Source organism: Anolis sagrei, chromosome 6 (genome assembly GCF_037176765.1).
Source record: "Anolis sagrei isolate rAnoSag1 chromosome 6, rAnoSag1.mat, whole genome shotgun sequence".
Lineage (NCBI taxonomy): Eukaryota > Metazoa > Chordata > Lepidosauria > Squamata > Dactyloidae > Anolis > Anolis sagrei.
The window spans coordinates 133,119,709-133,136,675 of NC_090026.1; the positions used below are offsets into that span (position 1 = coordinate 133,119,709).

The following is a 16,967-nucleotide window of genomic DNA, read 5'->3' on the forward strand; positions in this document are numbered from 1 at the left end:
ACAGCAGAGGAGTTGTATGCTCCCTGCGCCCAGCTCCTGTTATAGCTATGCACCCTATTCTAGTGGTGGGGACACCCGGACATGAATCTTTTATTTTTTATTTATTTTTAAATTTATTTCCCGCATTTCTACCCCATCACTTCTCAACCCCCGAAGGAGGACTCAGGACGGCTTACAGTGAGCCCTGTTATGAGGCTATTACAAGACAATTACAACAATAAAATCACAAATTGAACATATCAAATTAAAAAAATACATAATTAAAAACAATACATAAGCCATCATTAAAACAGTAAACCAGTCTCGTCAATCATGTCGTCATTCCAATCCATCTCTTTAAGGTGAGCCCCCGGTGGCGCAGTGTGTTAAACCCCTGTGCCAGCAGGACTGAAGACCGACAGGTCACAGGTTTGAATCCGGGGAGAGGCGGATGAGCTCCCTCTATTAGCTCCAGCTCCTCATGCGGGGACATGAGAGAAGCCTCCCACAAGGATGATAAAACATCAAAAATCATCCAGGCATCCCCTGGGCAACGTCCTTGCAGACGGCCAATTCTCTCACAACAGGAGCGGTTGCTCCTGACACGACAAAAAAAAAAATCTCTTTAAGGTGCTGCTTACATCTATTGACCAAAAGCCTGGTCCCAAAACCATGCCTTTAATTTCTTTGGAAAAGCCAGGAGGGAGGTGGCTGATCTTACCTCCATTGGCAGTGTGTCCCAGAGGTGGGGGGCCACCACTGAGAAGGCTCTGTCTCTCATCTCCCACCAGATGCATTTGCGCTGTTGATGGGAGTGAGAGCAGGGCCTCCCCGGATGATCTTAGATTACAAGGTGGGATGTAGGGGTGGATGCGTTCGGACAAGTAAGCTGGGCCAGAACCATATAGAGCTTTATAAGTCAGAACCAGCACTTTGAATTGGGCTCGGAGATGGACCGGCAGCCAGTGGAGCTGATGTAGCAGGGGGATAGTATGCTCCCTGTATGTCACCCCAGTTAGTAACCTGGATGCCAACCGTTGCACTAGCTGAAGTTTCCGAACCATCTTCAAAGGCAGCCCCACGTAGAGTTCATTGCAGTAATCTATTCAGGATGCAACCAGAGTGTGGACTACCGTTGCCAAGTCTCCCCTAAAAGCTCATTGCCCCCAATTCCATAAAATCATAGAATCATAGAATCATAGAGTTGGAAGAGACCTCCTGGGCCATCCAGTCCAACCCCATTCTGCCAAGAAGCAGGAATATTGCATTCAAATCACCCCCGACAGATGGCCAGCCAGCCTCTGTTTCAAAGCTTCCAAAGAAGGAGCCTCCACCACACTCCGGGGCAGAGAGTTCCACTGCTGAACGGCTCTCACAGTCAGGAAGTTCTTCCTCATGTTCAGATGGAATCTCCTCTCTTGTAGTTTGAAGCCATTGCTCCTTTATGACCTAGTCTCCAGGGAAGCAGAAAACAAGCTTGCTCCCTCCTCCCTATGACTTCCTCTCACATATTTATACATGGCTATCATGTCTCCACTGAGGCTTCTTTTCTGCAGGCTAAACATCCCCAACTCTTTAAGCCACTCCTCATAGGGTTTGTTCTCCAGACCCTTGATCATTTCAGTCGTCCTCCTTTGGATACATTCCAGCTTGTCAATATCTCTCTTCAGCTGTGGTGCCCAGAATTGGACACAGTGTGATTCCAGGTGTTGTCTAACCAAGGTAGAATAGAGCATGGGGAGCAGGACTTCCCTGGTTCTAGACACTAGACTCCTATTGATGCAGGCCAAAATCCCATTGGCTTTTGTGCTGCCGCATCACATTGTTGTCCCTGAGGACCCCATGCACACCGTAAGCCAGTGGCGTCTCCCTGCTGCTCCAGGGACGCATTCCTAATCAGTTGGTTGGAGGGCCTCCTCTACATGTTTCTTCCAGTTCCCTTGATCACCTGGTCCTGGTCCTTAACAAAAATCCTAACAGACAGGGTAAACTGGATATTCATATATGCAGCCATATAGCAAAGTCTGCAAACCGTCAATTCACCCGTGTGGGTCCCCCCACCCTTTCAGAGATGAGTCTGTTCTCAAAGAAAGGGACAGCCGTGGTTTTGGCAGCTACCTTCTCCAGCAGGAACAGGTGTTCATAAAGCGAATGAACCTTGCACCACTGCTCAATGTATTGGAACACAACTACGAGCCTCTTCCGCAGACACCGGACCTCCTCACATACAGAATGGTCAAATTTGACATCTGGATATCCATTCCCTCTTCCTGACAGCTTGGAGGGTACAACCACTTGTAACCTCTTAGTTCCAATGAAGGTAATCTTGAATGCCACCCAGAAGGCATCCATCATATAAGTGGCACCATCTTCCAGACTTTGTGTGCCCATCCCACATAGAACCCAAGAGGAGAGGGGGCGGGGCTACTACCAAAATGATTCCTTTCCCAACATTTTGGGAGTCTGAAACTGCCTACGCATGCGCAAGATGACCCATGTGTATTTTGTTGTTGATGTATATGTATTGGTGTTTTTTAAAACTTTGTATGTCGCTTTGAGTCCCACCTATGGGGAAAAGTGGGATAGAAATGAATTATTATTATTAATAATAAGTGTGAATTTCACAGATGACCACTTGAAGAAACACATTTACAGGTATCCCATGTTTCATCCTTGGATTGCTCTAGCTGCTTTCCTGTGTTGTTTTTCCCCCTCAAATCAGGATTTATGGGACCTCAAGGATGTTCCATTGACCATGGCCCCAGATTCATATGATGACCAGTACTCCGGCTGTTCATCTGCAGTGGAGAACAAGTTGATGGATACAAGTACAGATGGTTTTAATACAACGTATCATTCGGTCTGGGAAAATGCAGCCAACCACTGGAAGAAGATTAAAGGCTCTTTCACGCTGCCTTCTGGCTTCAAGGATGACTATGGGATTGCTATCATTGCTTATACTAATGTGCGCTATGATTTGTATACAAAGTTCAACATCGAAATACTGACAGGCGGACAATCCTATAAGTCATCCTTCCATTTCAAGAGTTTCCACTTTCTTCTGACAAAAGCCATCAAGGCACTGAAGACCACCCAACCTGGTTGCTACGATGTGTTTCGTGGTGTGGAAGGGGTAAGATTCGCTGTCTCGGATCCCAATAACCTTGTCCGTTTTGGACAGTTTGCTTCTTCATCCCTGAGTGAAACAGTTGCAAAGGGCTTTGGGCAGGACACTTTCTTCACAATCAAGACCTGTCACGGAGCCAAAATCAGCAACTTCTCTATCTTCCCTGAACAAGAAGAGGTTTTGATCCCACCTTACGAAATGTTCATGTTTGTAGAAAGCAAGGACGAAACTCAAATCACTCTCCACAGTTTGTGCAATATGAGCAACTTCAACTGTCAATCAAAGCGAGGTAAGAAGCCCACTCTCTCACACAAATTGGACCAGGTGACCCGTGCCCCATTGCCTGAGCTCTGGGTGAGGCACAGCCAGCCATATGGCCACTGCCACATATGTGGTCACTATGTAAAAGGGAGCAGGGCCGAGGCAGCGGCTTCTGACAATCAGAGGTCAAGTGATGCAGGCCAAGAAGCCGGAGCCACACGGAGGGAGCAGTGGCCAACGGGCCTTGCCTTGGGCTTATCTAGTCCAGGCAGTTTAGCCAGTTGTGAATGTGCTCCGGAGCATGCCCACATTAAGGGTGTTCACACCAAACTTGGACTATTGTTTAGATCAGGGCTTCTTTAACTTTTCCACTCATGACCTCTATCCACTAGGGCTGGGCAACCACGGAAAAATTTGTTTCTAAAATCGATTCGTTTTTGGGGGTTTTTTGCGTTTCGATTTTTAAAAGAATTCCGAAATTTTTCTTTTAAAAAGTTCGATATTTACGAAATTTCGTAAATTACAAAACAATACGAATCAATTTCGAAACAATAACAAATCGATTCGTTAAAGGCGGACGCAACCGCGCAATATGCTAAAAAACCTCCATATGGGACAGGGGGAACTTCTGAAGCTTCCCTCTCCCTCTGTTGTTGACTGTTGGTGTGATATTTATAATTTTTTTCACTGATTAAACAAAAAACAACTATAAAACATGTCCCAGACATGCGGAAATAATAACTAAACAATTTCAAAACCATAACGAAACGAATACAAAACAAATTTGAAACAATTACGAAACGAATTTAAAAATTCGTTTTGTTTTTTAGTTGCTCCTGAATGGTTCATTATCGCTTCGTTATAAAAAAAATAACGAATTTTTAACGAATTACGAAATTACGAAACGAAACCGCCCAGCCCTACTATCCACTATTTTTTTAATTCGATACCAGTTGGTGGCACAGTGGGTTTAAAGTGCTGAGCTGCTGAGCTTGTTGATCGAAAGGTCACAGATTCGAATCCATGGAGCGGCGTGAGCTTCTGCTGTTAGCCACAGCTTCTGTCAACCTGGTAGTTCAAAAACATGCAAATGTGAGTAGATCAATAGGTACCACTCCAGCGGAAAGGTAAGGGCACTCCATGCAGTCATGCCAGCCACATGACCTTGGAGGTGTCTACAGACAACGCCGGCTCTTCGTCTTAGAAATGGAGATAAACACCAACCCCAGAGTTGGACACGACTGGACTTCATGTCAGGAGAAAACCTTTAGCTTATAGGGTTATACAAAATAGATATAAACCCAAACATGTACTGATATATCAGCATTTTCTGGACTTGCTAAACAGATTGATTATTCCTTTTTGTGGAGTACATATGAAGCATTTCTTGCAGGGTACAATGAAAAACCCAGCATGTTGTTGCTAACAGGTTTGTGTAAGTATGTGTGCATGGGGGGGGGGGGGGGGGTTTCAGAAAGCTTTTACCTTTAACACATTTTTCATGACCGCAACCTTGAGCTATGGGGCACCTTTGGGGTTGGGATCCACATTTTAAGAAGCAGTGGTCCAGAAGGCTTGAGAACAAATTAACTTGTTTTAATTGTTTTGGATTTTAACGCAACTGTTTATGTTTTATTTTTATGTTTATGGAATCATAGAATCATAGAATCAAAGAGTTGGAAGAGACCTCATGGGCCATCCAGTCCAACCCCTTTCTGCCAAGAAGCAGGAATATTGCATTCAAAGCACTCCTGACAGATGGCCATCCAGCCCCTGTTTAAAAGCTTCCAAAGAAGGAGCCTCCACCACACTCCGGGGCAGAGAGTTCCACTGCTGAACGGCTCTCACAGTCAGGAAGTTCTTCCTCGTATTCAGATGGAATCTCCTCTCTTGTAGTTTGAAGCCATTGTTCCGCGTCCTAGTCTCCAGGGAAGCAGAAAACAAGCTTGCTCCTTCCTCCTCCCTGTGGCTTCCTCTCACATATTTATACATGGCTATCATATCCCCTCTCAGCCTTCTCTTCTTCAGGCTAAACATGCCCAGCTCCTTAAGCCGCTCCTCATAGGGCTTGTTCTCCAGACCCTTGATCATTTTAGTCACTCTCCTCTGGACACATTCCAGCTTGTCAATGTCTCTCTTGAATTGTGGTGCCCAGAATTGGGCACAATATTCCAGGTGTGGTCTAACCAAAGCAGAATAGAGCATGGGGAGCATTACTTCCCTAGATCTAGACACTATGCTCCTATTGATGCAGGCCAAAATCTCATTGGCTTTTTTAGCTGCCACATCACATTCCTGGCTCATGTTTAACTTGTTGTCCACGAGGACTCCAAGATCTTTTTCACACGTACTGCTCTCGAGCCAGGCATTGTCCCCCATTCTGTATCTTTGCATTTTGTTTTTCCTGCCAAAGTGGAGTATCTTGCATTTGTCACTGTTGAACTTCATTTTGTTAGTTTTGGCCCTTCATCTCTCTAATCTGTCAAGATCGTTTTGAATCCTTCTCCTGTCCTCTGGAGTATTGGCTATCCCTCCCAATTTGGTGTCGTCTGCAAACTTGATGATCCTGCCTTCTCGCCCTTCATCTAAGTCATTAATAAAGATCCTGAACAGGACCGGGACCAGGACAGAACCCTGCTTGTGGCACTCCACTCGTCACTTCTTTCCAGGATAAAGAGGAAGCCTTGGGGAGAATCACCCTCTGTGTTCGTCCATTTAACCAATTACAGATCCACCTCACCGTAGTTTTGCCTCGCCCACATTGGACTAGTTTCCTTGCCAGAAGTCATGGGGGACCTTGTCAAAGAAGGCCTTCCTGAAATCCAGGTAAGCTCCATCCACGGCATTCCCCGCATCTACCCAGCTTGTAACTCTATCGAAAAAAGGGATCAGATGAGTCTGGCATGACTTGTTTTTGATAAATCCATGTTGACTCTTAGCAATGACCGCATTTGTTTCTAAGTGTTTGCAGACCACTTCCTTAACAATCTTTTCCAGAATCTTGCCTGGTATCGACGTGAGGCTGACTGGACATTGGTCATTGTTTGGGTCGTCCTTTTTTCCCTTCTTGAAGATTGGGACCACATTGGCCCTCCTCCAATCTGCTGGAACTTCTCCTGTTCTCCAAGAACTCTCAAAGATGGTTGCCAATGGTTCCGAAATGACTTCCGCTAGTTCCTTCAATACTCTTGGGTGTAGTTGATCTGGCCCTGAAAGGGGACTTGAACTCATTTAGAGCGGCCAGGTATTCCTGTATGACTTGTTTCCCAATTTGGGGTTGGATGTCCTCAAATCCCTCATCTACTCTGTCTTGCTGAGGTTGAAGATGAATTTCTTTTTGTGAGAACACCGAGGCAAAGAAGGTATTTAGTAGTTCTGTCTTTTTCCTATCATCCCCTGTTGGCATTGCTCCATCTTCTCCTCGAAGAGTCCCTATCGCCTCCTTGTTTTTCCTTTTTCTACTGACATAAGAAAAGAATCCCTTTTTATTGTTTTTAATGTCCCTGGCAAGCCTGAGCTTGTTTTGTGCTTTAGCCTTGCGGACCTTTTCCCTACAGGTGTTGGCTATTTGTTTGAATTCTTCTTTGGTGATTTCTCCCTTTTTCCAGTTCTTGTGCATGTCTCTTTTGTGTCTCAGCACAGTTAGTAGTTCTTTGGACATCTATTCTGGCTTCTTTGCACTTGTCCTATTTTTTCTTTTTGTTGGCACAGTTTGCAACTGCGCCTTGAGTATTTCACTCTTGAGAAACTCCCATCCATCCATCCGAATCAAATATCTCCCTTTTGGTAAGGCTGCGCTGAGTCCCCTTCTGGGTGAGAAGAGCGGGATATAAATACTGTAAATAAATACATAAACAAATCCACTCCTTTATGTTGCCACCTTCCTGCTGTTAGCCACTTATGGAGTTCCACCCAAACATCAAAGGTGCCTCTGTCAGTGTCAACAAGAGGCACTCAATATCTCTTAGGAATGGACTTGCGAGCCCTTGCTGCCTTACGACAAATAGATGATGACTACCAGGCTGTCATGTGCAATGGTAGGAAGGCTGCACGATGCACTTGCACAAATCATCCATTCATGTAAATGAAAGGAGGGGAAGGGATCACCAGATGGAGATGCCTCCGAGGGCCAGCAAAGGAATGCTGAAGCACTCCAGGCCCAGCAAAGTCAGTCCTATGTGGCAGGAATATGTGGCAATTACCATTTATCAGCCCCGGTTAGCAGAATTAAAATGTAAAAAGGACCTCATTATGAGTGGATTGATCCAGTCAAGGAAGCCATTGGTCTCGCATTTAGACTTGTGGGATGATGGGATTTTCGAGCTGGAAGAAGGAAGCTGGATTAATCTTTTTTTTCCCCTTGTATTTCAACAGGTTCCAGCTCTTTGTCCCAACGTCTTTCCTTCTCTGCATATATATCTTGTTTGCTGCAACATGTTTGCTTCAAGATACTGGGTTTTAATGTTTGTAAAATAATAATAATCATAATCATAATCATACAAAATCCAGCATATATATCTCGTTTGCTGCAATTTGTATATCTCACTTGCTGCGAGATACTGTGTTTTTATGTTAGAAAAATAATAATAATAATAACAACAACAATAATAATAACAATAATACAAAATCCAGAATATATATTTCGTTTGCTGCGACACACTGATTTTGTTTCAGTAAAATAATAATAATAATAATACGACTTTCTGGCATTGTATATTTCTGCTGCATCTGTGATTGTTTATTTGTATTTGCAATTGACAACTATTTTAGTAAGGAGATGCCAAGGATCTTGTTTTTATAGATATTATTGTTTCTTTTATATTATATTTTAAATGTTGAATCTCTTTTCCTGTCCTCCAACATTCCATTTTCCATTCTGGAGTTCGGAGTAGAGCAACTGCTTTGGGAGACGGTGGCCGGGCATCCGGACAACGTGACCGGTCCAGCGGAGTTGGTGGCGGAGGACCATCGCTTCAATGCTGGTGTTCTTTGCTTCTTCCAGCACGCTGACATTTGTCCACTTGTCTTCCCAAGAGATTTGAAGGATTTTTCGGAGACAATGCTGATGGAATCGTTCCAGGAATTGCATGTGACATCTGTAGACAGTCCATGTTTTGCAGGCATATAGCATGGTTGGGAGGATAATGGCTTTATAAACAAGCCCCTTGGTCTCCCTACAGATGTCTCAGTCCTCAAACACTCTCTGCTTCACTCGGAAGAATGCTGCACTTGCAGAGCTCAGGTGGTGTTGTATTTCAGTGTCAATGTTTATTTATTTATTTACAGTATTTATATTCTGCTTTACACATAGATAATGGCAAAAATTCAATGCCTTACAACTACAATAGTAAAACCATACTTTAAACACAAATCATATTAAAAACAGTACATCATTAAATGTCAAAACAATTATTAAAACCATAAAACAATCTCATCAGTCGAGTCGCCGTTCCAGTCCTTGTCCCACTAAAAGCTGCATACATCTATTGTCTGAAGGCCTGGTCTCAGAAACATGATTTTTTTTCTAAAGGTCAGGAGTGAGGGAGCAGATCTTACCTCCTTTGGGGGTGTTTTCCATAGGCAGGGGGCCACAGCTGAGAAGGCCCTGCTCCTCGTCTCCATCAGCCACATTTGCGCTGTTGACAGGAGCAAGAGCAGGGCCTCCCCAGATGATCTTAAATTGCAAGGTGGACATAGGGGCAGATGCGTTCGGACAAGCAAGCTGGGCCAGAACCATATAGTGCTTTATAGGTCATAACCAGCACTTTGAATTGGGTTCGGAGATGGACCAGCAGCCAGTGGAGCTGGCATAGCAGGGGCGGGGGGGGGGGGGGTGGTATGCTCCCTGTATGCTGCCCCAGTTAGTAATCTGGCAGCTGCCCATTGAACTAACTGAAGTTTCCGAACCATCTTCAAAGGCAGCCCCACGTAGAGAGCATTGCTGTAATCTATTCGGGATGTAACAAGAGCGTGGACCACCATGGCCAGATCAGACTTCCCAAGGTACGGGCACAGCTGGCGTACAAGTTTTAATTGTGCAAAAGCTCCCCCAGCTACTGTCAAGACCTGGGCTTCCAGGCTCAGCGATGAATCCAGGAGGACTCCCAAGCTGCGAACCTGCGTCTTCAGGGGGAGTGTAACCCTGTCCAAAACTGGCTGTAACCCTATGCCCTGTTTGGCCTTTTGACTGACCAGGAGGACCTCTGTCTTGTCTGGATTCAGTTTCAATTTGTTAGCCCTCATCCAGTCCGACACAGCGACCAAGCACCATTTCAAGGTCTGGACAGCCTCCTTAGTGACAGGTGAGAAGGAGTGACAGAGTTGGACATCATCTGCATACAGATAACTTACTCCAAAACTCCAGATGATCTCCAGCAGCTTCATGTAGATGTTAAATAACATTGGGGACAGCACTGAACCCTGAGGGACTCCACAAGACAATGGTTGTGTGGTCGAACAGGTGTCTCCCAGTAACACCCTCTGAGACTGACCCTCCAGGAAAGACTGGAGCCACTGCAGAACAGTACCTCCAAGTCCCATTTCTGTGAGGCATCCCAGAAGGATACCGTGGTCAACAGTATTGAAGGCCGCTGAGAGGTCCAGCAGAACCAACAGGGATACACTCCCTGTCTAGCTCCTGGCGTAGATCATCTACTAAGGCGACCAAGGCTGTTTCAGTGCCATGTCCCAGCCTAAAGCAAGACTGTGCCGGATCCAGAACCCCTGGAGTTGCGAAGCCAACACACGTTCCATTACTTTGCCCAAGTAGAGAAGTAGAGAAGATTGGAAACTGGCCAAAAGTTGATTAACTGAATGGGGTCCAGTGATGGTTTTTTCAACAGCGGTTTTATAACAGCCTGTTTTAGCCTGGCTGGAATTTTGCCCTCCTGTAAGGAGGCATTAACCACCACCTTCACCCACTCTGCCAACCCCCCTCTGGCTTCTTTTCTCAGCCAGGATGGGCAGGGGTCTAGGATGCATGGGGTAGGCCTCGCTTCTCCAAGGATCTTATCCACATCCTCGAGCTGAACCAATTGAAATGAATCCATTAAAACCGGACAAGCAGATGCTCGTGTTACATCCTCAGAAACTGTTGTTAACGTGGCATCAAAGTCAGAACAGATCAGTGCAACTTTGTTCAGAAAGAACCGAGCAAATGCTTCACAGCAATCTGCTGAGTTGTCAGGCATCTGCAGCGGATTTAATAGTCCTCTGACAACATGGAACAACTCAGCTGGACGGTTCTTAGAGGATGCAATATTGCCCGCTAGGGATGGGGTTTTTTTTTGCAGCCTTTATTGCCACGTCATAGGTCCTTAAAAAGGAAACTAGACGTGCTTGGACTGACCCGCTACCCTTCCATCGCCACACGCGCTCTAGCCACCTCTTCTTTTGCTTCATCGCTGCCAGCTCCTCAGTAAACCAAGGAGCTGGTTTAGTTTGGTTACTAGAGAGGGGCACTCTGGAGCGATTGTGTCTATAGCCCTGGTCATCTCCCTGTCCCAGAGAGAGACCAGAGCCTTGACAGGGTCACTTACCGAGGAGGCGGGAAAATCCCCAAGAGCCATTAGGAAACCATTTGGATCCATAAGTCTCCTAGGGCAGACCATTTTAATGGGTCCACCACCCCTGTGGAGGTAGGAAGGCACAATAAGTCTAAACCTGATCAGGTGGTGGTTGGTCCATGGTAACAGAGCGATGGTTAGCTCCTCCACCCCACCACATTCTTCCCATCCTTGGCAGAAAACCAGATCCATTGTGAGTCCACCACTGTGGGTGGGACCCGGTACTAATTGGGACAGGCCCATGGTTGCCATGGCAGACATGAAGTCCTGAGCCGCTCCTGACAGAGTGGTCTCAGCATGAACATTGAAGTCCCCCAGCACTAGGAGCCATTTAGACTCCAACGCCAGGCCTGAGACCACTTCAGGTAGGGAGACTGTAGTGCAGCGGGGTGGTCAGTACACTAACAGAATCCCAATCCTGTCCCGGTCACTGACCTTCAGGCCGACACACTCAAACTCGGCAGACTGCAGGATGGGGCACCTGGTCAGGGGGATGGAATCCTTATAGACAATTGCGACACCCCCTCCCTGCTCTCCTGATCTTGCTTGGTGCTGCAACCTGGTGGACAATGCTGGGAGAGATTAACCCCCCCCCCCCCCCCAGCCTCACTGACCTCGCTTTGAGCAGCACCACTCTCAACCTGGAGGGACTGCCATCCTGGGTACTCAGCTTAACTTTGTCGGGAGCCTGGTTTAAATTTGTAAGAGTTCTTTGACAAATTTTTGGCTGAATTGGTAATTTAGAATTTATTTATTTATTTATTTATTTACTGCACTTATATACCGCAATTCTCAGCCCAAGGGCGACTCATTGCAGTGTAGAATTTCCACATGAAGATCGAATTGGTAATTTAGATCTATCACTAATATTAGGCCGCATTGATAAATTGGGTCTCCCTTTCCCTCATCTTCCCCAACCAGTCACCACCTCAATGAGGGCCCCCTCCCAGGATCCACCCCCTCCCCACTTTGGCCATTTCCCCCATCTCCGGTCCATGTTCTAAAGGACAATCCCTCATTTAAAACATAATTATTAGATATTAATATTGGTCTCCCCTCAGCACCTCCCCCCACCCTGCAATCTCCACCTCCCTCCAATTTGCCTTTGTGCATCTTTAGACAATGCACAAAGTGCTAATGCAAATATAAAGTGCCAAGTAAAGCAGCAACATAGGTATAGTGGAAGACAGTATTTAATATAAAGTGCAGGGCAGGCTTCAAGTATATAAAGTGCAATGAGAGTCAATGTAAGTGTGGGGCAGGCCTGAAGTATGTAAAGTGAAATGGGACCAGGCTTAACGACACAGGCAATTATAGCAGCAAAAATTAAGAGCAGCAGTCTTAATAGCAGAAGGAACAGTCAACAAGGTCTATATTTTATGAAATAATAATGATGATAAAATTCATTTGTGATGGACTTCCGATGTGACTTTGTAGTAGTGATGTAATGAGGGAGCAGTTCCACTGGCCTTGAACAACTGCTTCCCCAAGAGACCTGTGGAAGACCAGCCAGCATCAATTCAGATCACAGTGGTCTTATCCCGTCCCAGTATAGCAACTCCCCCCAATAAAGCTACTAATGATCAAGTCCAAATAACTATACTGCCCTGTGTCGCCTTCGGGCTGATATGGGTGGGATAGAAATAATGTAATGTAAATGTAAATGTATAGTTCTTGATGGACCCAAGAATGGACGGGTTTATGAATGAGGGACTGGATGTTGGAGGGGTCTCTAAGATGGCGGCAGCATTCATCTCCACGTTTCCAGGGGCTCTGATGAGATTGGGCCACAGCCGAGCCGCTGATGGAAATGATTCTTTCCAGGATAAAGAGGAAGCCTTGGGGAGAATCACCCTGTGGGTTCGTCCATTTAACCAATTACAGATCCATCTCACCGTAGTTTTGCCTAGCCCACATTGGACTAGTTTCCTTATCAGAAGGTCATGGGGGACCTTGTCAAAGAAGGCCTTCCTGAAATCCAGACACGCTCCATCCACGGCATCATTCCCCGCATCTACCCAGCTTGTAGCTCTATCGAAAAAAGGGATCAGATGAGTCTGGCATGACTTGTTTTTGATAAATCCATGTTGACTATTAGCGATGACTGCATTTGTTTCTAAGTGTTTGCAGACCACTTCCTTAACAATCTTTTCCAGAATCTTGCCCGGTATCAGCGTGAGGCTGACCGGACGGTAGTTGTTTGGGTCATCCTTTTTTCCCTTCTTGAAGATTGGGACCACATTGGCCCTCCTCCAATCAGCTGGAACTTCTCCCGTTCTCCAAGAACTCTCAAAGATGGTTGCCAATGGTTCCGAAATGACTTCCGCTAGTTCCTTCAATACTCTGGGGTGTAGTTGATCTGGCCCTGGGGACTTGAACTCATTAAGAGCGGCCAGGTATTCCTGAACGACTTGTTTCCCAATTTGGGGTTGGAGGTCCTCTAATCCCTCATCCATTGCATCTTGCTGATGTTGAAGATGACTTTCTTTTTGTGAGAACACCGAGGCAAAGAAGGTATTAAGCAGTTCTGCCTTTTCCCTATCCCCTGTCAGCATTGCCCCATCTTCTCCTCGAAGAGGCCCTATCGCCTCCTTGTTTTTCCTTTTTCTACTGACATAAGAAAAGAAGCCCTTTTTATTGTTTTTAATGTCCCTGGCAAGCCTGAGCTCGTTTTGTGCTTTAGCCTTGCGGACCTTTTCCCTACAGGTGTTGGCTATTTGTTTGAATTCTTCTTTGGTGATTTCTCCCTTTTTCCAGTTCTTGTGCATGTCTCTTTTGTGTTTTAGCACAGGTCAGCCTGGCCTTCCAGGATGAGGTCCTGGATGGCGGCAGTTTTGCCATTGACTGATCTGGCATTCACAAGCAGCAGGCATAGATTGGGTGCAGCAGCCAGAGTCATCCGGATTCTCTGGAGCAGGGGTCCTCAAACTAAGGCCCAGGGGCCGGATGCGGCCCTCCAAGGTCATTTACCCGGCCCTCGCTCAGGGTCAACCTAAGTCAGAAACGACTTGAAAGCACACAACAATAAAAACAAATCTATCTCATCAGCCAAAAACAGGCCCACATTTCCCATTGAAATACTAATAAGTTTATATTTGTTGAAATTGCTCTTCATTTTAATTATTATATTGTTTTTAAATGTCTTTTGCACTACAAATAAGATGTGTGCCGTGTGCATAGGAATTCATTCATGCTTTTTTAAAATTATAATCCGGCCTGCCAACAATTTGAGGGACTGTGACCCGGCCCCCCGTTTAAAAAGTTTGAGGACCCCTGCTCTGGAGGACTGTATCTTGGGGGCACTGTAAGGGAATTCAGGTGGAGAACTTGTTTGACACTTTTTGTATCCTGCCTCCATCTCCCCGAAGGGACTCGAGCGGCTTACATGGGAACAAGCCTGATCAACATAGTTAAAACATCAACATAGCTAAAATATACACCATAAAACAATATAAAACAACAACATTTCTGGGAATGTTGTAGGTTTTTCGGGCTATATGGCCATGTTCTAGAAGCATTCTCTCCTGACGTTTCACCTGCATCTATGGCTAAAGGCATCCTCAGAGTTTGTGAGGTCTATGGCTCATCTATGGCAGGCATCCTCAGAGGTTGTGAGACCTCAAAGCCTTTGACAAAACAAAATTTCTGTTTTCCAAAAGAGAACAGGCTGCGGGTCCTTAAGGGATTTATTTTATTTTTATTTATCGTGTCAGGAGCAAACCAAACAGTTGTACTGCATTTTTAACAAACAAGCAAACAAACAAAACACTAAGTTTGCAAGCTTGGTAGTTGATTAAATGTCCTTTGACCAGTCTCTGGCCCCTTGGAGTGCCTCTGGTGTTGCCGCAAGAAGGTCCTCCATTGTGCATGTGGCAGGGCTCAGGTTGCATTGCATCAGGTGGTCAGTGGTTGGCTCTTCTCCACACTCACATGTCATGGATTCCACTTTGTGGCCCCATTTCTTGAGGTTGGCGCTGCATCTCATGGTGCCAGAGCGCAGTCTGTTCAGCGCCTTCCAAGTCGCCCGGTTTTCTGTGTGCCCAGGGGGAGTCTCTCATTTGGTATCATCCATTGGTTAAGGTTCTGGGTTTGGGCCTGCCACTTTTGGACTCTCTCTTGCTGAGGCGTTCCAGCGAGTGTCTCTGTAGATCTTAGAAAACTATTTCTTTATTTAAGTCATTGGCGTGCTGGCTGATACCCAAACAGAGGATGGACTGGAGATGTCACTGTCTTGGTCATTTTCCTATTGGCTGCTACTTCCCGGCGGATGTCAGGTGGTGCAATACAGGCTAAACAGTGTAATTTCTCCAGTGGTGTAGGGCGCAGACACCCCGTGATAATGCGGCATGTCTCATTAAGAACCACATCCACTGTTTTAGCGTGGTGAGATGTGTTCCACACTGGGCATGCGTACTCAGCAGCAGAGTAGCATAGTGCAAGGGCAGATGTCTTCACTGTGTCTGGTTGTGATCCCCTTAAGGGATCAGTAGGAGTGAAAGGGACAAACACCCTCCATCCTCTGGGTCACCCAAAGGTATTTCCGTTAAATCCTTGTGCTTAGCTGAGTTTTGCAACTCCTTTGCCCTCCTGGAGGGCAGGAAGCCAATGTGGGGCAGGTGCATTTCAATTTTCCAAAAGAGGGGAACAAGCTGGGGGCCCTTATTAAATAATTAATTGTTTATTTTCCATATTTGTATCCTGTCCTTCTCACCCCCGGAAAGGGCCTCAGGGCAGCTTCACAACAGGCATAAAAAGAAGTCATCAAAAACAAGTCATGCCAGACTCATCTGATTGCTTTTTTCGATAAAGTTACAAGCTGGGTAGATGCAGGGAATGCCGTAGATGGAGCGTGTCTGTGAAGTCAATACGGACTTTAGGAGGGTCTCCCCAGTAAGAGAGACCCCTAGGACTGCACCAAAGAGGGCCCATGACCTTGGCGAGCCGTCAGAGAAGCCTGATTCCAGCAATTTTATTGATATTAATAATTGAAATGAGATTCTTGCCAAGGTGAAGAAGTGGCACCGAGGTTTATTGTGCGAGTCAGCTGAAGCGGATGCAATTGCAGTGATCCTTCACATGCAAGCATAAAGAAATACATTTGATACAGCCATTTATATAGAGTTTTCAAAGTTGCAGAGTTCAAACTTCCCGCCCCAGCCTCCCTGCCGCCCTCCACTGCGATTGGACAATGGGCGAATAGCTGGGAGGTGGCCCTCCCACCCCCGGTGCCTCCGGACCAATTAGGAAGCTCCAGCGGTCCGCAGTGTCCAATGGGGAGGCTTCTGCCATCTAGCGGTGATAGCAAATCAGAAAAGCAAATCTTGGTGGAGATAGCTAAGTTAATCAGAGCGAAGGCAAAAGGTTTTTCAAAGACCTTTTGTCCTTCAGGAGGAAATATGATTAAGATTTTTGCCAAAGGGGCAAGCTGAGGGCTGGGCAATTCCTCCGAGGGCCACCAGCTGCCCAGGCTATTGTTCATGCAAAAGGAAGTTGTGGATAAAAAAAATCCTGGAATGTTTGGGGCTGTGTAGTCCCTTTGGTGGAGTTTCTTGATGTATATAGGGGAAACAAAGGGCAGAGGAAAAGGGGAAAGGCTTCTGCCACACAAAGAAATCAGAAAACACATTTCATATATCTAAAGTTCATAAAAAGCAAGATTTCATAAGGTTTGTCCATGAGGGGGGAAAGAGTGTCCATAGGGGATGGCTAAAACGCAAGGGTGTTGCACAAAGGTCCTGGCAGGAGTTCTTGAGTGGCCCAAATGGACCTGGTGTCTCTGGAAACAAGCTTTGCTCCACGTCCTTGGAGAACTACAGCTCCCAAGAGAGGCAGAGACCCCAAGGTCTAGCTATTTCCAAAGTTTCATGGGGTCCTCATTGTTGTTAAGGCCTTGGCAAATTGACCAAGACTTAACCCCTATTGTGCAGTCTGGTAACTTTGTCTTTTGCAGAACTATAAGTCACCATCCCTTCTTGGGGGGGGGGGGGGGCGGGGGGGGAGGACATGCTCGACTTCATTTGGATTTCAGGAAGGCC

General features: G+C 46.0%; 1 protein-coding gene across 1 annotated transcript; it reads left to right on the forward strand.

Moving 5' to 3' along the window:
- The first annotated feature begins 312 nt into the window (after nucleotides 1-312).
- On the forward strand, nucleotides 313-7,451 carry LOC132765086 (erythroblast NAD(P)(+)--arginine ADP-ribosyltransferase-like). The gene is made up of 4 exons (XM_067470586.1): nucleotides 313-341; nucleotides 2,049-2,214; nucleotides 2,702-3,395; nucleotides 7,336-7,451. The coding sequence occupies exons 1-4, from the start codon at nucleotides 313-315 to the stop codon at nucleotides 7,449-7,451; spliced, it is 1,005 nt and encodes a 334-aa protein (XP_067326687.1).
- Nucleotides 7,452-16,967: the final 9,516 nt, after the last annotated feature.